This window comes from Urocampus carinirostris, chromosome 6 (assembly GCF_059441175.1).
Source record: "Urocampus carinirostris isolate Australia breed hairy pipefish chromosome 6, RoL_Ucar_1.0, whole genome shotgun sequence".
NCBI classification, from domain to species: Eukaryota; Metazoa; Chordata; class Actinopteri; order Syngnathiformes; family Syngnathidae; genus Urocampus; species Urocampus carinirostris.
This window is the reverse complement of record NC_142354.1, coordinates 7,688,708-7,709,967: the sequence shown is the minus strand read 5'-3', so window position 1 is coordinate 7,709,967 and position 21,260 is coordinate 7,688,708. Positions and strand designations below refer to the sequence as shown.

At 42.0% G+C, this 21,260-nt stretch overlaps 2 protein-coding genes across 14 annotated transcripts in view; both read left to right on the top strand.

Annotated features, from left to right (window-relative positions):
• Window positions 1–6,291, top strand: part of fhit (fragile histidine triad diadenosine triphosphatase) — a 60,981-nt gene extending 54,690 nt beyond the window's left edge. For 3 of the 13 annotated variants that reach the window (XM_088337692.1, XM_088337693.1, XM_088337695.1), the window contains exons 6-7: window positions 3,995–4,097; window positions 5,382–5,782. In XM_088337692.1, coding sequence (XP_088193818.1) covers window positions 3,995–4,097; window positions 5,382–5,557 — 279 coding nt within the window. In that variant the 3' untranslated portion in view covers window positions 5,558–5,782. Of the gene's footprint in view, window positions 1–3,994; window positions 4,114–4,163; window positions 4,242–5,381; window positions 5,786–5,882; window positions 6,174–6,274 lie in introns of those variants that run through there. The other 10 variants (XM_088337696.1, XM_088337697.1, XM_088337705.1 and 7 more) reach the window with 7 other exon arrangements.
• A 5,275-nt stretch (window positions 6,292–11,566) lies between these two features.
• Window positions 11,567–17,072, top strand: apobec2a (apolipoprotein B mRNA editing enzyme catalytic subunit 2a). Its single transcript, XM_088337691.1, has 3 exons — window positions 11,567–11,775; window positions 14,906–15,133; window positions 16,537–17,072. The coding sequence occupies exons 1-3, from the start codon at window positions 11,567–11,569 to the stop codon at window positions 16,838–16,840; spliced, it is 741 nt and encodes a 246-aa protein (XP_088193817.1). The 3' UTR covers window positions 16,841–17,072.
• Window positions 17,073–21,260: the final 4,188 nt, after the last annotated feature.

Here is a 21,260-nt window from a genome sequence, read left to right as displayed (position 1 = left end):
TATAGTAGTGTTTTTTGACTGTGTCTGCCTGAGAGTATAGTTGTGCGTGTGTGAGAGTATGATGTCTTATGTGAAAGCAAGTATGATTTACTTTCCAAATGACTTCTCCTAAACGTCAATGCTTTGCGGGTTTGTTATGAATATTCTAATAAAAAAAGAAGCGATTACCACGCGGAAGCGTGCAAAATCGGTGATTGACTTCTGGAAAGAGAAGTCAAACATTTACAACTCTTTCACATTGTCCAAGAATTGGACAAAGTAAAATCATGGTTGCAGAGGTTTGATAGTTGTCAACTGCTTGTCTCCAAATGTCCCAGCTGTTTTCTGGCTAAGGGCCCGGTCACACAGCCTTTTGCGTCTGTATCGCGGGTAAAATTTTGCGATTTTTTTTTTTTGCCCGTGGTTGCCCGCGGTAGAAAATGCGCAAAATTGGCCAACCAGCTGTTCATCCGTGGTATGCCCGCAAAACAGACGCTGGCGACTGTTCCGCTTCCTCATCGCGTCAGTTCCACGTCCTTTCCACGTGTGGACCAAGGGTATAAAAGCTGCCAAGCCGGGCTGTAGAAATCATAACCGCTCAAGACACAGTCCCGTGAAGATCAAGATTTCAAGCTATGACACCGAAGAAGCCAATATGTTATTATTGTAAAAATTTTTCATTTTTATTTTATTATCTTGTTATGAAATGAAAAGAAATGTCAAGAAATAAAAATGGATTAAGACGAGGTCACTACGGTGACAGGGATCCATGTTCACCCCTTGACGTCTCGAGCACAACTGAGGTGCGCTCGGCAAATTGCGCTGTATATACGCGGAGAAAGGCGTTTGACCGTCACACGCGTTACACACGCTAATTCACGTGATGACACCGCGATACAGGCACAAAACAAACGTGCTATGACCGTGCTCCACCCACGATTACCCGCTAAAATTTCGCGTCCTACCCGCGTGTAACCGCGCCCTGGCCGCGGCCGTAGCACGTCGTTCCGCGTCTGTACCGCGTCATTTCCGCGTGTGTACCACGTGTGCCGCCCGCGGTTACCCGTGGTCTAAAGTTTTGAGCAGCGCAAAGCTTTTTCGCGCGGCCAACCGGGTGTGAATTTCTTGCCGCGTGTAAAGCACGGCTGTATCTTGTCTGTATCGCGATCTCAAAGCGTCCAACAGCGTCTGCTTCACGGGCAGAAATTTCTGGTCGTGATTCAGCCGCGATACAGACGCAAACGGCTGTGCGACCGGGCCCTAAGGTGCTCATGCGACAATCATCTGCAGGCATTCGATTGTAAAGGAAAATTCAGACGGGGTTAAAAAACTATTTCTGGGGTGGATATTATTTGTGTTACGTGGCAACGGTCCCTCTAAGCTGCGCGCTATTGCACACTCTGGTAGGCGCTACTAAGACAAAGAGGCTCTGAGACAACTTCTTCCCAGGCAGGGCCATCACAACCTTAGACAAACACACAAAACTGCCAACACATCACTGGTGACGGTTTGGGGTTTATTTATTTTTTATTGTTGACAAGTTAAACTGTTAAAAAATGTCACGAGCCAGGTACGGAGACAGGACCCAATTGCTTTCTTTTTACTCATTTTTATTTAGAAGGAGGAAAGGACTTGCACCCACGATCCGGGGATCATCGGTCACGGGTAGCAGATCACTGGGAACGCGGAAGTAGCACTTCCGTGTCGAGCGCAGGCAATGTCCAGAGCGAGGAAAAACAGGTCGATGGCCAGGATGGAGGAGCAAAAACATGAACGGGTCCAGAAAAAAGGTCGGCAACGAGAATCAGACAGAACAACAGGGCAGGATAGAGTCAGGAGTCACAAAAGTTTCCCTAGGGTGTAGCGTAGGTTCACAGACGATCCGACGAGTGATGTCAGGAAGGCAGGGGTTTAAAAAGAGCATGACAGCCAATCAGGGTCCGTGGCTGTTGGTGCCAACAGAGCAGACTCAGGTGCCCCGCATCAGTAATCATGACAAAAAATAGATATACTATTGCACAAAACTGTAAAAAATGATGATCCGCAAGCTGTAGTTTTATTACCCCTGGCATAACAGGTCGCGCTTTGGAATATCTCTTCAGAACAGACACGGGAAATGAATTGTGCAAGGTTAAGTACAGGCAGGTACCGTTTTCTTCCAGATTGTCACAGTTTCATGGATTTTGAGCATCTGTGAAGAGTTTTTATCCGTTCAGGTTCCAGAGGTAAATTTTGCCCACGGATTAGCGCTTCATCAAAGTAGCTAGCGCTACGTCCGGCAGCCGGCAAAGGAGAAAATGGGGTGGCCGGAGGTTTATGAACTGTGATTCCTTGCTCTCTGGCTGTCTCTTTTGTTTTTGCATCTGTGAAAGATAGCTCTTTCAGATTATAATCCGTGGATTTTTTGTGTTAGGGTTGAGCGTGCCATCTGTAATTATCCTTTTTTTTTTAAAGCGGGGAAGAGAAATGGATAATTCCAGGATTTGTGTATTCTATTCAAATAGAACACATGACAAAGGTAACTTAAAATTGACTTGTTTTTATTTATTTATTTTTTAGTATTTGTCAAATATTTTATTACGGCTGCAGTCGACATAGGAGAAAACGGTGCGGCCAGAGGTTTATGAACTGCGATTCCTTGCTCTCTGGTTCTCTATATTTTCATTGCGACCATGAACAAATAATGTTTTGGGTTATAATATATGTTTTTTTTTTTGCAATCTATAATCTCTAATTTTGCAACTTTTGAAATGAGGAACTAAGAGGTCATATTTCTTAAAAATAAAACGAGTATTTGTGAATCCTACTTAAATAAAACACGTGACAAAGGCAACTTTAGTAAACTGTTTTATTGTATTTTATTTGCACTAGAGTCAAATCAAAATCTGTACTTTTATTGTTTTTGTGGTGGGGGTGGGGTGGGCGCCAAGCTTCTCTTTAGAATAAAATACATGACAAAGCAAGTGAAGTTTTATTTGATTAATTTTTGCCACACTTGCGACGTCAAGCAGGAGAAAATGAATCGATTGCGATGCCTTGCTCGCTGGCTCTTCATATTGCTGTAAACGAAAACTGTTTTAGACTGCAAAAAGTGTCGTTATGGACGTCAAATTCAGATTTGCAATGTGACTATTAAATGCTCGACAGGGAAGTTCATAGTTCCAATCCAATGAGATTGAGAAGGATTTTGGAAGGTTGCAAATCGTTTTACCAATCATTTTGCCACTGACGAAATTACAGCAGTAGGAAAAAGTATCTGAATCTTACTTACTTACTTATTCCTCCACATTCTGCCATTGCTTGCTTGTTGTTTCCTGGTTAACTACAATAGTTTGGGTGCTTTTAGTTCAAGCAGACATTGTTTTTCTCCTCTGTGTGATTTTGACAAATATCACATTATTTTGAGTGACTTATCTAGTCACTTATTCCTCCCCTTTGCCGTCATTGTTTGCCAGTTATTCTCATTAAAATACAGGAACCTTGAAATGTTTGTCTGGTTTTAGTCAAAGCAGACAGTTTTTTTTCCTTTGTGTGTTTTTGACAGGGGGCTTCATTAATTTATTCCTCCCTTCTCTTGTCATTGTTTTTATGTTACGCTCATTAAAATATGGTGACTATACACGTTAGGGTGCTTTCAGTTTAAGCTGGAACCTTTTGTTTCGTCTGTGTGATGTTGACAAAAATAGAATCACATTTGATGGGCATTTTATGGGGAGGAAAAAGCAACGGGACCCTATGTCATTGTTTTGCATGCTATCCCGATCACAATATAGAAACCTATAACTGCTTGAGGGGTACTCGCAGAAGCAGACACTGTTTTATAATCTGTGTGATTTCGAAGGAGGGAGGAATAAGTAACAGAACCCTCTGTCATTGTTGTTTTTTTCCTTGTGATTTGATGTCATGATGATAGTGATTTCCGAGAGAAATGGGAGGAATTCCAAATTGTCCGACTCCTTAAGCCACTGTTGGCCAGGGGAGGAACAATAAAAGGAGTTTTTTTTTTTTGCCGCAGCTCCAAAAACACGACAGAAATGAGGAGGACTCGCCTTCCAAGTGGAGGTCGGAGGAGGAGATGGCGGCCGAAGCTTCCGTCTTGAGGAATCGAATCGGAACGAGTGAGAAGAAATAGTTGTAAGATTTCTATTGGAGGCAGCAGCTTTTAGCGCTTTATTTGATGGCAGGTTGGGACGGGACTGGAAAAGACTGACAATGGAGGAAATTTGGATTCATTGATGTTGAATAAATATCAAATGAAGGCAGGTCACCATTTCTTTTTTAATTCTTTGAAATTTGGAAACCGTGAAATGAAACCTTCACTTTTAATTCATTTGGAATCACTTGATTATTGAAAGCATTTCATTGACAGAATCAAGATTATTTGCAAAAAATTTGGACCTAAAGCTCTATTGGCTAATATTTGACCACTAGATGGCACTGTTGTTCAATGCGAACGGAAACTAGTGCCAGAGCAAGCAGTTATGGATTTCACCCTTTAAAACAAATACACATTTCTCGATCTATGATTATTTTGAAATAAAAATAACATTGTTATGACAGTTCATGTATTTTTGCCTAGTATTCAATTCAATTATTTTTTTTGTACCACTAGGAGGCACTAATATGACACACTGCCCCTTTAAATGTTGTTTTTTTTGGGTCCTTGGTCTCAAATGAAAAGGAAATGCAACTCAAATCAAATGTTAAATCGATTTAAAATGAATGATTTTTCCAGTTTCAAGATAGTTGTATCTCTTTTCCAGTATCATAATAAAGCTTCAAATAAGAAAACATATCAAACAAACGCTTTTTCTCATTTAAATATCTGTATTTTTTTCTAATCTTGGTAGAACATATTTATTGCTCAAAAACAACATCATGTTTCTTCAAATAAGAAAAGCATGTTCTGAAAACAGGTCAAATGTTCCGTATTTATTTTGCATTGTGTTAACTGAAAAAAAGTTACTTAATCTCTCATTGTGTGCTCCAACATTTATTTGTATTTTTTTTTACTTCCCCGAGTATCCCAAATGTCTCAATAAGTCTTTTACTGCCCCCAAGTGGCCAACAAGAGCAGTGGCAGCCGGAGTGCAACTTATTCTTCACAAAAATACACAGACATTGATGAAAAAAGTGTTGTATTTTGTATTTGATTATTTGTGTCTTCTGTGGCTCCCAAATCACCAAGGTGAGCGTAGCAGCTAAAAAGGCATGCAATGAGACCCAAAATAAGCTTTAAATTGATTTCATTTTCTCCATCATTTTGTTAGTTTTTCCTCTCGTCTTCTAGTGTCCTCAGGTGGCCAAAGTGAGCACAGCAGCTTAAATTCATGCATTTGCAGTGTTTTCTCGTTAAATGACACATTACATGACGGATTTGATTCTTTCTATTTTCCTTTCAGTCTTCTACTGGTTGCCATGGAATCAAGTGGGCATAGCAGTCAAAATTCCTGCAAAAAGACCTAAAATTTGCTTTATTTTCTCTTTCATTTTCCTCCTTTTTCTTTGTCTTCTACTGCATCCATGTGGGAAAAGTAGGCATAGCAGCCAAAAAGCATTCAAAGAGATCCATAAGTAGATTTTTCATATTTTTTTCGATTATATTAAATAAATAATAAATCATTTGTGTTTTGATCATTTCTGTCTTCTACCGCATCATTGTGGACAAAATGGGGAGAGCAGCTAAAATCCATATAACGAGACCTAAAATAAGCTTTTAATATGACTGTTTTATTAAAACACACTTTAAATCGTATGTGTTTTGATTATTTTTGTTTTTTTACGGCTCCCAAGTGGCCACCAAGGACATGGGACTTTAAATCCATGCCGTGAGATCCAAACTTATCTTATTTCATCGTTCTATACATTGTTTTGATCATTTCTGTTTTCTTTGTCTTCAACAGCCTTCAAGTGGTCAACGTTGGCATAGCAGCTAAACTGATGCAATAAGACCAGAAATGAGCTTTTACTTTGGTAAATTACACATAAAGTCTTTTTATATGATTATTCATGTTTTTCTTTTCGTCTTTGCTGCCCCTAAGTGTGCAAACTGGGTATAGCAGCTAAAATGCATGCAATGAGTTCCCGAATAATCGTTTTTATTTTTATCAAAGCCCACTTTAAATCACGTGTTTCTTTCGGTTTTTTTGTCTTCTACTGCCCCCTAGGGAATAAAGTGGGCATGTCAGCCAAAATGTGTGCAATAAATCCCGAAGTTACATTTTTTCCCCCGTTGGAACACACATTACTTTATTTCTATTGCAGTGTATCTGTTTTTTCTTCGTATGTTCTACAGCGGACACGAGATCGGACCTTCCTGTGTTGAGTTTGCATGTTCTCTCCGTGCCCGTGTGGGTTTCCTCTGGGCACTCTGGTTTCCTTCCACATTCCAAAAACATGCATGTCAGGTTGATTGGCTGGTCCCAATTGTCCCTAGGTGGGAATGAGCAAGTGAGTCTTCTGTTTCTGTGTCCCCTGCCCTCTGCCTGAAGACGGACGGGATGGGCTCCAGCACCCCCGCGACCCTACTGAGGATAAGCGTTGCAGGTAATGGATGGATGTCCTACTCAGTAGGACCTACTGCATCCCTGTGGACAAAGTGGGCATAGCAGCTGTAATTCATCCAATGAGACCATACGTACAGCCAGCCCATTTTTGGGCATGCTCAAACACCCCCAAATTCAACCCAAGAGCCCCCCAAAATTGTAGCCTTTTCTAAAGTTTATTTCAACTCAATAAAGGGGAGGATAGGCCTAAATATTACGAAAAACCCTAGATAGACATGATATTTTTTCCTTTAAAACAACAAAACATGTCTGCTTTTAAAGAGGGGGATGAGGTCACGGTTATCAAAGGCAGGTTCTGTGACCGGTGAGATCCTGGTGAGGCTTTCCAAAATAATGTTCTCCAACAGGTTGGTATTAATTATTTTAATGATGATAATTGTTGATAATAGGCGAGGTTTCATTTTAGAAATTCGGTAAAATAGTTCCTGATTTTTGACACGACACACAGAGACGCAGATCCTTCATCTTCGGATTACAAATCGACACTTTGGGGTTTGAAATCTTTCTTATATTGTACAGCTGAAGAGTCTGCTCACTTCCTCAAGTCACCGTGGCAACGTCGTAGTTATTGATTTTTTAAAAACAACAAATTGGATCATCAAATGATCAAAGTCCCTCAACAACAAACAAGAAGAAAACATTTAATTTAAAAGTAGCTTAAAATAATTGTAAATTCAAGTGCTTTAAGAAACAATAAAATAAAAATAGTATAAATCAGGGCAGCACAGCGGCGCAGTGGTCAGTGTGTGTGCGAGTTTGCATGTCCTCCCCGTGTTTGCGTGGGTTTCCTCCCACATTCCAAAAACATGCATGTCAGGTTAATCACCCTACTGAAGATAAGTGGTGCAGATAATGAACGAATGAATAAATCAAATCAATAAATGAAGCACATGTCACACCAAAAAGTGGCATAGAAATGTGTGTGTGGTTTAAGTTATATGCACTGCGCATACATCACAGTAAAAAAGCCTTCCTTTATAAATAAATAGGGATTTAATGTACATAAAAATAAACTAGTTGGTTCAGGATAATAATACCACATTTGACATCAATGCAGTTCTCTGTCCACAGAATATCAAGCAACAATTAAACAAGCAAGTCATAGATAAGAAAGCAAAGTCATAATTTAGGGAACTTGCCGCTTCGTGTTTATCAAATGCGAATACAGAAATCTCCGTTTGTTTAGGAAACAAAGGAGACTTAGCATATTGTAGCTGGTGTTTGGCAGCCTTATGAAGGGGAACATGCTTTTGAGGCGAGACCAGGGGCGCTCCTTCTCTTCTGGGTCTTTGATCTAATTCTCCCTTGAGACTTTTAACGTGATTAAAGGCCAAAAGATTAAAATTGACTTCCGTAAACAACGTTTCCCCGCCATCAGAAAGGCAGAAGGCATTAATGACGTCACGAATTCACGACTTCGATGTTGCCTCATGTAAAAGTAATTGACTCGAAGGCATCAATATCCCAGGAAGTGGGGGACAAATTACCAAGTGTGTTTTGTACATGGATGATTTTAATATTTTGTGTACTGACCGCGCATCTGTTGAAAGAGCCCTTGACTTGACTGACCTGTTTGGGAGGGCGTCTGGGTCAAGGCTAAATAGAGAAAAATCACAAGTGAAGTTTTATGGAATGTGGAAAGAGACAGAAAAGGCAGGACTCCCGCTGACGGTGTTAAAGACAGACCAGAAAATCCTAGGGATAAAATTCAATGTGGATGGAGGAGGCGAGACCAACTGGGATGACGTGACAAGGAAAGTTAAGCAAAAACTTGTTTTTTGGTCACTAAGAAAACTGACAATAGAGGGGAAGGTCCTAATCATCAAAGCGATCATCCTCCCAATGCTTTTGTCAATCAGTTTAATTTTTATGCCTAAAAGAAACGTGCTGTTACAAATGGACCGAGCCATCTTTCGCTTTGTCTGGGGCTCAAAGTGGGAAAGGATAAAAAGAGATACAATGAAAAAGAAAAAGGAAAAAGGGGGGAAAGGAGTGCCTGACCTCCAGCTTTTCCTGGGAAGCAAATATGTCTCTCTCCACTTCCAAAACGCTGTGGGCCCACCCAACAACCCGAAAAGTCAAGCAATGACCCGTTTTTGGATGGGCTCATATTTGCGGAAGCTAAAGCTTGTACCAGACAATCGTTTGATTCCAGTTTCGTTTAACTTGCCACCAACACATCTCTTTATCCGGGATTTTTTGAAGAAGTTTGATTTGGAAACACAAGAATGTCACACTTTACAAAACCACAGGGCCCTTATTGCTATTGTGCAAGAGCGAGCTACAGTAAGCCCTGTGCGGGGGCTTGCGTTTGGCGAATCCACAACGGTTTGGAGCAACGTCAATCATCCTGCCCTCCCAAACAGACTACGAGACTTGTCATGGATGGTGGCTCATGAAGTTCTCCCAGTCAGAGCTGTAATGCACCACAGAGGAATGTCAGCGACTTCGACGTGCCCTCGACCTGGCTGTGGCGCCCAGGAGCGCTGCCAAGGTCTTGTGGACAATGGCCGAACAACTAGGAAAGTTCCCGGACTTGCCAGCAGGAGAGGTCCCTGATGCACAGTACGTGCTTTACGGGGTGAGTCGGTCGAGGAGGCATCGGAACGACTTTGCCAGGGACTGGCTCACTCTCGCCGCCATCAAGGACGCCATCTGGACCTCCAGAAACCTGCTGGTATGGAGGTGCAGGCAGATCCCCCCCGTGGCTGTGCTCCAAATGGCTGCAGATACCATACAATCTGCGAGCGGCGGGCCTAGGACGCAGCCATAAAGAAGACTCGTCTGTACCCACCCGGAGGGGGGAGCCGGAGCTACACTGTGGGAGTCCCGGCAGCAACGGCCTGGGTTGTGGAACCCAGAAGGGAGAGGACCCACGCAGAATGGAAAGGACCCACACAGAGGACTGGAAGAATGCTGCTTGGGAGGGTGGGATGGCAGAGCTATGCCCTTGCACAATAGTATTGCCTTTTACACGCTGGTTAACTACTGTCAAAAGAAAATAACTCTGAAATTGTTTAATTGATGTTGAAAATGTCAGGAAAAAATGTTAAAACGTCATATCGTCACGTCATATTGTCAAATATAAAAAAAATGTGAATATGCTTGATGGCTGTGTTTTGCTGCTGTTGGTGTCAGTGGATTTGTTCAGACCGAGGACAATCGACTTTGGCCTGGACGGATCTATTGACACTAACAAAGATGTTATATAATGAAATTGTGAATATGTTTGATTTTCGAGAAGGTTTGTTCAAACCTCACTTTGTGTTTGCTGTTAAAAACGTAATATTGGAATATAATATTGTGAATGTGCTTAATTGCTGTTGAGATTGTCATGATTGTTTTCTGTTTTTAGTGTCAATAAATTTGTTCAAACCAAAAAAATGGAAGGGAGTAAATGTACTCCGTTATTACCCACCTCTGCTCACCACAAACGGGAAGTGACACTCCTGAACACTGTTGAATGATCCGAAATCACTTGAAGTCTTTAACGGGACGGCAGCCCGCCGGCGGGTCGTCAGACTGTTGAAAAGGACGTGATGTCACCACTCAATGGTCCTTTCGGAGCCTCCATATGACCCCTTTAGGAAACACCTACACATATGTTACGTCCCTCAATCATGCGCGACACTAGGGTTCACAGTCAATCGCTTTATTGCCTGCATTACAATAAACATTACAAAGAAAGTCAGGGCGTCTGTGCACGACTGCATACATCTTCAGCACGAGGTGATAAAGCTGAAGTACGGCAAGCGCAGAAGCCCATAAAGTGCCGAATGAGAAAGACATTTGCACACGCCCATGGCTTAACAAATGAATGTTTTAACAGTAATGCAACAAAACACAGATTTTGTGAGAGTTCAAAAAAACTCAAAACAATGAAATTTCAATTTTGTTACACATGTTCTCCCCAGGCAGCACGGCGGCACAGTGGTTAGCACGTGTGCGGCACAGTTCTAAGGTCTTGGGAACCTCCTGTGTGGGTTCAAATCCAGCTACCGGACTTACTGTGCGGAGTTTGTATGTTCTCCTTTGCTTGCGTGGGTTTCCTCCGGGCACTCCGGTTTCCTCCCACATTCTGAAGACATGCATTTCAGGTGGATTGGCCGGTCCAAATTGTCCCTAGGTTTGAATGAGCGAGCGAGTTGTCTGTCCCTGTGTGCACTGCGATTGGCTGGCAACCAGTTCAGGGTGTCCCCTGCCCACTGCCCGATGATTGCTGGGATGGGCTCCAGCACCCCCGCGACCCTACTGAGGATGAGCGGTGCAGCTAATGAGATGAGATGAGATGTTCTCCCCATGCCTGCATGGGTTTTCCTCAAGGAACTCCAGTTTCCTCCCACATTCCCAAAAATATGCATGTCAAGTCCAAACTGTCCCTATGTGTCGATGAGCGAGTGAGTTATCTGTCCTTGTGTCCCCTGCCCACCGCCCGAAGACAGCTGGGCGGGGCTCCAACGACCCTACAGAAGGTGCAGATGATGGATACAGGAATGAAATGGAGAGGGACATTTTTTTTTTAACCATCCTGACAGTTTGGGTGCGCAAAAGTTCTGAACCTAATATCGCCCCTGAACGACACCCAAAATGAGCTTTTCATTTCATCAAAAATGCTAGATATCATTTTTGTGGTCATCAATTCTCAAGTTCATCTATCGTTAACTGTTCCCATGTGGTCAAAGTGAAACGTGCAGCTAAAATGTATGCAATTAGACCTGAAGGTTTGCTTTTTTAAATACACCATGGGAACTATTTTCGTCTGTCTTTCTTTGTAAAACTCCTATTCGGGATCATAAGATTTCAACCTCGGTCTAAATTGTCTCCTTCAAAATAGAAAACAGCCCCACTAAAATTGACAAAACGGGAAGGAGGTCTTCTCGCCTTACAGGTTGCTTTCAGGTCTTTTCTTAGACGCGTCGCAGCTGCAGATTTCTTCCAGCCTCCCCCCTTTTCGTCCCCATCTCAAGTTCACTGTCCCCTCAGTGTCCCCCGTCCATTTTGGCCCCCACAATCGAAGAAGCATGGCGGACCACAGTCGTCTCCTTCGGAAGAAGGATTGGCAAGAGAAAGAAGAAGGACAAAAGAACCAAGAGGAAAAGAAAGTAGAGAGTGGAGGAAATATTGTCGCTGAGACAGGGGGGGCAATTGCCAAGGGAGCCCCCCATAATGGGCAAAATGGGGAGATCCAACCGGAGCCCATGGAGCTTCCACCCTTTGAGATCATTGCAGGGTAACTCATCATTTTTTATTTGTTTCTTTTTTTATTCTTTTTATCCTCCAAAAACGTGCAATAAGAACCATACACAGGGTAGGATATCGAGATCATACTCATATTTTATTCCTGCAGTACAAATGATTAAAATTAGATGATTTAGTAAAATTTTTCACTGCAAAACTGCTATTTAAGGTCAACAAAAACATAGTGCCAGAAAACATCCATAAATTAGTCATTTGGAAAGAGGGAAATTATAATTTAAAGAGCTGTCGTAAATCCATAATCCCAAAGGTGAGAACCACCAGGAAAAGTATGTGTGTGCCTGTGTGCGGAGTCAAACTTTGGAACAATTTACAAGACGAGATCAAACAATGTCTAACTATTCACGTGTTCAAATTTAAATACAAAAAACATTCCTGGTGGAATAGAGGGATGAAGAAAATGGGGTATAAGTGCTACGAGAGATATGGAATAGTGCGTCTAGAACTATGGTTAACTTTGTGTTATTGTTGCTATTGGTATATCATAACTGTTATTATTAATATTAATACAATTGTTGTTATTATCATTGATGTGTTTAATAGGGAAAATGAAGGGGTAGGGAATATAAGCATCTGCTTCTTACTACACCTTTTCGAACATATTATTTTGTGGTTGAGTTATTGTTTTTGTTCTGTTTTTCATTTTAATTTTTAAATAAAGTTTTCATTCATTCAACCTGGACTACAGTGCAGTGAAAAAGGAGTTGCTTCGTTCCTAAAGTCTTTGTTAGTTGTCACTCACAAAGGTTTCAGATCATTAAACTGATCTTAATGTCTGAGAGAGGCAACCCAAAGAAATACAAAATGCACTTATTGAAAAGTTAATTTCAGTTATTAATGTCACGTCCAGAACAGAAGGTAGACCCAATCGTGTAACGTTTACTCACAAGTTTTTTGAAATATCGAGGAAAGTCAGCGCCAGTGATCCGGTGCTCGCTGGACGCGGGAAGGAAGTTGCTCACGAGATCGGGGCATGTTTCGAATGTAGAAGTCGATATTCCGGAGCAGGAGATCGTGGTGTAGAGGACGTAAAAAACAGGTTGAGAACGTGGTCGGGATCAAAGATGAGTCGTAAGCCGGGACGGGAGAGCAAAACGTGGCCGGGGTCAAAAAACAGGTCATAGCTGGAGACAAACGGGGAAATCAGGAACGGACGGGTGGAAAGCGGGTGCAAGAAGCAGGACCAACGGGAGTCAGAGTCAAAGTGCTTGCCTTGTAGAAAAAGAGGTTCGAAGACGGACTGTCAACAGGCGAGTGAAAGGACTGACCTTAAGTAAGACAGGGAACCAATCAGGAAGCCCGCAGAGGCTGGCACAGAGGAAACTAATCCTTCATCATGACAATTAAGGCACAAAAAAGATATATAACTGTATCTGGCCCTATGTGAAAAAGTCATTGCCCCCTCAACCGAATAGCAAGTTGGGCCACCTTCGGCAGCAATAACAGAAATTAAACATTTATGATAACTGGTATTGTGTCTTTGATAACGCTGCAGAAGAATCTTGGCCCACTCTTCTTTGCAAAATGGTTTAAAATCTGTCATATTGGAGAGTGTTCAAGCTTGAACTGCCCGCTTAGGGTTAAACCACATGTCAGGACCAGAACGGAAACGGGACCCAATTGCGTTACAATTCTCACAAGTTTTATTAATGGATAGAGGAAGGGCTGCACCCATGAACCGGTGTTCGCTAGGCGTGGGAAGGAAGTCGCTCTGATACTTGGATTGTGATCTGAACACGCAAGTAGATCTTCTGTAGCGAGCGATGGCGGTGTCAATGACGAAAAAACAGGTCGACAGCTGGTACGGAGAGCAAAAACGTGGTCAGGGTCAGAAACGGGTCGTAAGCCGGGACGGGAGAGCAGACGTGGTCAGGATCAAAACGGAGACAGACGAAAGCAAAAACGGGACAGGCAGGAGTCAGGGTCAAAAAAGGCTTGCCTAGTTTACACAGAGGTTTGCAGACGGACTGACAGAACTGGGTTCAAATAGTGACAGGGAGCCAATCGGAACCCGCAGCGCTTGGCGCCAAATGAGTGGGCACAGGTGAATCACATCAGTAATCATGACACCACGATCCAAAGAAGTTCCAGAATATTTTTTTTTTTTTAAACTGATTGTATTCTATCAACCATTTCCAAAGCTGTAGGGATGCAGCAAACCAATGTTAGGTGAGAAAGTATTTGTCCCCTCAAGCTAAGAGCAAGTTGGGCCACATTTGTTGCCGATAACAGAAATCAGACCTTCACAAAAATGGGTAAATTTTTGTCCCACTCTATTTTGCAAAATTGCCTGCCATATTGGAGTTTTTTTGGAGGCATGTTGTTCAGAAAACAAATAAGCAGAAAATCAAGATTAGGTATCATAATCTTGCCGAAAGCTTCTCAAACTGTCAAGAACCAGAACAGGACCAGGACCCAAAAGTGTGACGTTCTCACACAAGCCTTTTTTTTTACGGAAAATGGGGAGTCATATACGTTATGCAGCGGTCTGGCGTGAAATGATAGGAAGCCAGAGGCCGACGAGATCGATACCAATTGCCCTAGTAGATATCGGACAGATGGGGTTAATACCGGACAGGACGTATAGACAGACAGGATTGATAATGAAACAGGATATCGAAAATAAACAGAACAAACAGGACGGGAACAAAAACTGGACAGAATAATTAACAGGACAAAAAATAGACGGGAACGAAACTGGAAATCGATATTAAACAGGACAAAATAAACGGGAACAATACCGGACAGGAAATACCAACCGGGAAACAGGGCTAAGTCAGAACCCACGTCTTGCGGGGCAGAGGTTCGTTGACAGACTGACAAAGGAAAAATGAGAGCACTGAGCTTAAAAAGACGGAAGGCGAATCTGTTAATGGGGCCACTTAGGCGGGGCAAATTGGGCGCCATGGCAACCGTGACACAAACTAAATAGAGACATCGTTTGGACAAGACCCTAACATAATTTTCAATGTCTTCAACCAGTTTTCTTCTGACAGGGTACATAATTTTACCAATCCTATTCGCTTAATTAAGAAAGTCATTTTTTTCTCTCTGCGTTGTTGGTATTGTGAAACGTGATAAAGGCTTGGTTCTGCGTTTTCCAGGGACCGTATGGATCCCTTCTCCTTCAAGTTCCAGTTTAAGAACGTGGAGTACTCGTCAGGTCGCAACAAGACCTTCCTGTGCTACCTGCTGGACAAAGACGGCGCAGGGGGGGACGGGCTCCTGAGGGGCTTCTTGGAGGACGAACACAGTGGCCTCCACGCCGAGGAGAACTTCTTCTCACGCTGCCTGGAAGACTACGACCCAGCCCTCAAGTACACCGTCACTTGGTAAGGTTCTTCTCCGTGTTCCTCAAGTACACCGTCATGTGGTGAAATTGGTCCCTGTTAGTAAGTTGTTCTCCGTGTACCTTGAGTACACTGTTGATGTTCTGTTCATGAAGTACATCGTCACCCCGTGAACTGTTTTCGAATTCCTTTAGTACACCATAACCTGTTGAAGTTCTTTCCATATTTCTTAAGTACACCGTTATCCGGTCTAACTTGTTCTCTGTCTTCTCAAGTATACCATCACCTCCTGAGGTAACTCTCCATGTCCCTTAAATAGACCATCCCCCGGTGAACTTGTTCCCTGTTGCTGAAGTTCACCATCAACCTGGGGAAGTTATTTCCTGTATTCCTCAAGTACACTGTCATCAGGTCTAACTTGTTCTTTGTGTTTTTAAGTATACCATCAGTTAGTGAAGTTCTTCTCCATGTTTCATAAGTATGCTGTCCCCTACTAAAGAACTTTTCGATATTCCTTGGGTAGGCTGTCAGCCAGTGATGCGTTTTCCTGGTTACTCAAGTGCATCATCTGCTGAACTTGTTCTTTGTGTTCCATAAGTTCCCCATTACTTTGTGAAGTTTTTCTCAGTGTCCTTCAACTGGTGAAGTCGTTCTCCCTGTTCCCGAAATACACTGTCACCTGGTGAAGTTCTCCTTTATGTTTCTTAAGTACACTGTCACCCTGTCACAATCACGACTGCTCAGCTGCCTTGGGATTGCGTGCCTTCTTCAGGTTATGGTGGAGATCCTGCCTCAAGTGAGGGAGTTCAAGTATCTCTAGGTGCAGGGTCTGCTGTTATGTTTTATTTGAATTAGCAATAAGACCCTACACCCACTAGAGGTGTTTAAGTATCTTGGCATCCGGTTCACAATTTAGGGATAGATGGACCAGGAGATCGAAAGTTAGATCGTTACAGTGTCTGCCTCATATGGACCCTGTACTAATGTGTTGTGGATCGTTAACAAAAGACCAAAATCCCACTGTTTCTCTTAATAGGGCAGGCACAGGAATCTGGTACTGGTACCTTCTTGACACCTCCTTAAAGAGATGTTAGGAAAATTTCTAACCGGCACGAACCCTGGCCTCGAGGCTAGCCTGAGAACGCCCTGGGATCCTGGCAGATAATCCAAAAATGTGGCTGAGGTTATGGAGCTCACAAAACAGTTTCTTGGGCCTCTGGTTTGGACACCTTCTGGACTCTTCCCAGAAGAGGTGTTTGGGATATGTCAACCGGTAGAGTCATTCGGCCTCGAAGCTCACCTGGGAACGCCTTGGGTACCTTTCGGATGACTCAGGCTTGGAACAGGCAGCTCTCCAGCAAACACTTTAACAACTGTTTAACTTGTTTCTTTGATTATTTGTCATCGGAGGACCAATCTAACAGCGGTTCTGCCTCTTGGTCCAGGTACATGTCCTCCAGTCCCTGCGCCCCCTGCGCAGCCAAGATAGCAGCCATTTTGACAAGCAAGCGAAACCTAAAGCTGAGCCTCTTCGCAGCTCGGCTCTTGGACTTCGAAGAGGTTGAGGTACAAGCGGGTTTGAAGGCGCTTCACGTCGCCGGCTGCAAGCTGAGGATGATGAAACCTCTGGACTTCACCTACACCTGGGACACCTTCGTGGACAACGAGGACCAAAGTCTCAACCTGTGGGACGACTGCAAAGAAAATTACGAGTTTTATCAGGAGAAGCTGGCGGACATTTTGCAGTGATCGAGAGAAACGGTATCGGAGATGTTCACAAATAACGAGACCGGTTGGTTGAGCAGGAAAAAACGTCTGTGTCCGTATGCTAATGCTAAGTTGCTAGCATGGTGGCTGTCCTTGAGCTTCGTGTTTATAATAATGTCAATGCATTTTTTTAAGAGCTCTCTGTGTTTCTGCTAATGCTACTGCTCATGGGAAATGTTGTTTTTTTAAAAGCTCATTGTTTCTGCTAATGCTAATGCTACTTTTGTTTTTCTTTTATGCTAATGCTACTATCGTGGTTTTGTTTTGTATTAGGAGCTCAGTGTTTCTGCTATAACTAATGCCAATGCTCATTTGTTTTTTGTTTTTTAGGAGCTTAGCGTTTCTTTCAATGCTAATGCTATTGTTTTTGAAGTAGCGCCAATAATGCTCATCAATGTTTTTTGTTGTTATTTTTAGGAGTTCTGTGTTTGCTATATTTTGGTGTTATTGGGAGCTCTGTGTTTCTGCTAATGCTAAGCAGTTAGTTTCTTATTTTCATTTCATCATTGTCTTCAAAAATTGAAGAATAAAGTTTGAGCTTTTTCCCCCCTTTTTTCGGTTCTGTTATGTTAATACTCATTATTTTGGAGTTCAGTGTTTCTGTTAATGCTTATTCTTAACAGCTATTTTTTGATCGTCTTAAACAAGAAGAATAAAGGTTGAGTTTTTTCTGTTCTTTTGGAGATCAGTGTTTCTGTTACAGCTAACACCAATGTTTTTTAGAAGCTCAGTTGTTCTGTAAATGCTACTGTTTTTAATAACCCACTGCTCCTCTGGATGCTCATGCTAATGTTTTTCTAGGAGCTCGACTTTTTTTGTTCATGTTAATCTCTTTTTAGGAGATCACTTTTTATGCTAATCGTAACGCCAATGCTTTTTCTTACTTTGTTTTTTTAAGGCACTCAGTTCTTACACCAATGTTTTCTAAATTAATATTTTTTAGGAGCTCATTGTCTCTACTAATGCTATACAAACGCTATTTTGTGATTTTGTTTTTAGGATCCTAGTGTTTCTGATCATGCTAAGAAGCTAGGTTTTTTCAATAAATGGTTTAAACGATAAAGGTTAAGCTTCTTTTTCTTAGCTCGGTGTTTCTCTTAATGCCAATGCTAATATGTTTAGTAGCTCAGTGTTTCTGTTAATGCTAGTGTTAATGCTATTGTTTCTTAGGAGCTCAGAATGATGCTGATGCCAGATTTCAGTGCTAATGCTAATGTTGTGTGTTAGTTATTTTTTTTATTTGAGGATCTCAGTTTTTCTTCTGATCATGCTAATGCTAACGCTCGCTAGCTGGCTTTTTTGTTTTCTTTTTTTTCAGTGTGGTTTTAACAAAATTCAACTATAAAGATTGAGCTTTTTAAAATTTATTTTCTGGGAAACATCCAGAATGTTTAATTACGTTTTGTCGGAATCCGAATCCGATAATAACACGGTAGGTAATGATAGGCTTCTTCAGTCCTATTATTTTGGAAAAATGTTTGATTTGTTTTTGGACGATTAAAAAAAAGAAGAATGCGATGTCGTCATGGTGATCGGAATGCATGCGGCTGCGGGGCGTGTGACGTAAGCGGGCTCAACGAGTATCACGAGAGTTGGTGCGAGAGAGAGAGAGAGAGAGAGAGAATTAATACAGATACAATTAAAAAAAGAAGAGAGAAAGAAAGTGAGAAGAGATGTATAAAGAGGGAACAAGAAAAAAGGGAGAACGAGGAAGAGAAAAAGAGAGTTAAAAGAAAAAAACATCATCCAGAGAGAAAGAATGAAGAAAAAGAAAAGTGAAAGAAAGACAGGGGGAAAAAATCGAGAGGGACAAAAAAGAACTTAAGAAAGAGAGAGAACAAGAAAGAGAGAGAATTAAGAGAAAGAAAGAGAAAGAGAATTAAGGATGAAAAAGGGGATGTGAAAGAAGGAGAGAAAAAGTGTGTGCGAAAAAAAGCGAATTAAGAGAGAAAGATTGAAGACAGAAAGAGCAAAGCGGAGAGTAATTAACAAAGAGAATAAAAAAGAATAAGGAGAGGAAGAATGAAGAAAGAAAAAAATGTCAAAGAAAAAGAAAGTCAAAGATAAAAAAAAGAAAGAAAGAGATATCAAGAGACAGAGAGAGAAATGAGAGAGGGAGAAAGAAAGAGGGGGAAAAAGAGAGAAAAGTGGGAGAGAGGAGAAGGAGACAGAGAGAGAAAGCGAGTGAGAAAGAGAAGAGAGAGAAAGAAACAGAAAGTAAAAAACAGACACAAAGAGAGACAGAAAAAGAGAATAAGAGAAAAAGAGAGAGAAAAAACAGAAAGAGGGAAAGAAAGAGAAGGCCAAAAAGAGAGACTAAGAGAGAGAGAATGAGAGTGATAAAGAAAGAGAGAAAGTATTACAAATCCAATTGCTTTGGAGGACATATTTACAAGCGCAACTTGTTTTTCTCTCGTGCTTCTCTGGGCGATCCCTCGGCGGGCCCGCGGACCCAACGTTTGATAGCCCCGCTTTAGCGGAAAGAAAATGGTGAAAGTGTCTCTTGCTCTCTACCCAAGAAAAGCTCCTTATCAGGTGCGCCGTTTGGCCCACATGCAATCAACGTTATCGCTTCTGATATGCTTTTCCGTTACACCCGATGACCGAGCCACTTAACCGGTTGCCGGGAAATCCTAATCGCCTTCCATAAACGTCACGTTTGTTTTTATGGTCTCCCTCATTCGGGGGGAAAAAACGGTTCAAGAATCCAGCTTTCGCTCACGTAGGACTCTTCAAATCAAGCGAAATTCTATTTCATGACTGAGCCACATTTTTTTCCCGGTAAATGGTCGTTTGATACTCGCCTGATGCGTTTATGGTCTAATTATAGGTCAAGTATCGAGTATTCCATTACCTATTCCGATCAAAACAAAGCTAGATTTTAGGTAATGACTGAGCCACTTCATTTGTTCCTGGGAAATTGCAATTGCATTTTTATTGACGTTAAATGTCATGTTTGTGTTTATGGTCGACTGGATTAAAAATAAAATTGGGTCAAGAATCCAGCTTTCGCTCACGTAGGCCTCTTCAAAATAAACGCAATTCTATTTTATGACTGAGCCACTTCATCTTTTCCCGGTAAATGGTCGTTTGATACTCGCCTGATGATAAACATTTGCGTTTATGGTCTAATTATAGGTCAAGTGACGAGTATTCCATTTATGTACTCCGATCAAAAACAAGCTCGATTCCCTATCATGACCGAGCCACTTTATCTGTTCCCACGTAATTCTAACTGTATTTGATATATGTCACTTTTGTATTTCTGATATATTAAATTTGTGAAATTAGGTCAACAAGTTTTCACTCATGTACACTAATCAAAACCAAGCTGGATTGCGTGTGATGACTGAGCCACTTCATCTGTTACTGGGAAATACTAATTGCATTTTTATTGACGTTAAATGTCATGTTTGTGTTTATGGTAAACTGGATTTGGAGTAAAATGGGTTGAGAATTGAGATTTCACTCATGTAGGCTATTTAGAAGCAAGCTAAATTCCATATCACGACCGAGCCACCTCATCTTTTCCCGGTAAATGGTCGTTTGATTCTCAGCTGATGATAAACATAAGTGTTTCTGTCCTGATGGAAATAATCGAGTATTCATTTACGTACTTTGATCAAAAACGAGCGCGATTACATGTCATGACCGAGCCACTTCGTCTGTTCTGGACAAATTGCAATAAATGTGACTTTGGCGTTTGTTGTATCGTGAATGGAGATTTACTCTGGTGTTTTGAACCAAAACGAATCTAGATTCAAGTCAAAAATGGATCGTCATTCTTTCCCGCGAAGCGAAAGTATCGGCGGGGTTTAATCAGTAACTCGGGCTCATAAGTAGTTCCTCCGTGTTGATCTTATGACAAGGTGCTCACTTCAAACACAGTAAAAAAAAAAAAAAGGAAAAAAAAAAGAACAGGGACCGGCCCCCCTCCTTCGCTTTTCCCACCTATTTCTGGTAAGGGCGACGGCGTTTCCCGTAAACTCAGTCAACAAACTGGTCGGATGACCTTGAAAAAGGTCGTTAGCTGGAATGACTGGTTTGGCGCTTTTGGCTTCTCGCCGGATGACTTTTCCGTCTCCGGGATCGCTCGCAGAATCGTTTAACCGATTTGCAGACTATAAAGAATGGAGTTGGAATAGAATAGAGGGGAGGGGAGGGGAGGGGAGAGAAGGGAAGGGAAGGGAAGGGAAGGGAAGGGAAGGGAAGGGAAGGGAAGGGGAGGGGAGGGAAGGAAATAGAATAGCATAGCATAGAATATAATAGAATAGACTGGAAAGGGCAAGGGGAGGGGAATAGAATAGAATTCAAATAGAATTTCAATAGAAGGGAAGGGAAGGGAAGGGAAGGGAAGGGAAGGGAAGGGAAGGGAAGGGAAGGGAAGGGAAGGGAAGGGAAG

Excerpts from the sequence above, each read along its gene's own strand:
- apobec2a (XM_088337691.1), top strand. The coding sequence starts at position 11,567 with ATGGCGGACCACAGTCGTCTCCTTCGGAAGAAGGATTGGCAAGAGAAA. Across the intron at positions 11,776-14,905 it reads CCCTTTGAGATCATTGCAGG|GGACCGTATGGATCCCTTCT; the intron begins GTAACTCATCAT and ends TGCGTTTTCCAG. Across the intron at positions 15,134-16,536 it reads CTCAAGTACACCGTCACTTG|GTACATGTCCTCCAGTCCCT; the intron begins GTAAGGTTCTTC and ends CTCTTGGTCCAG.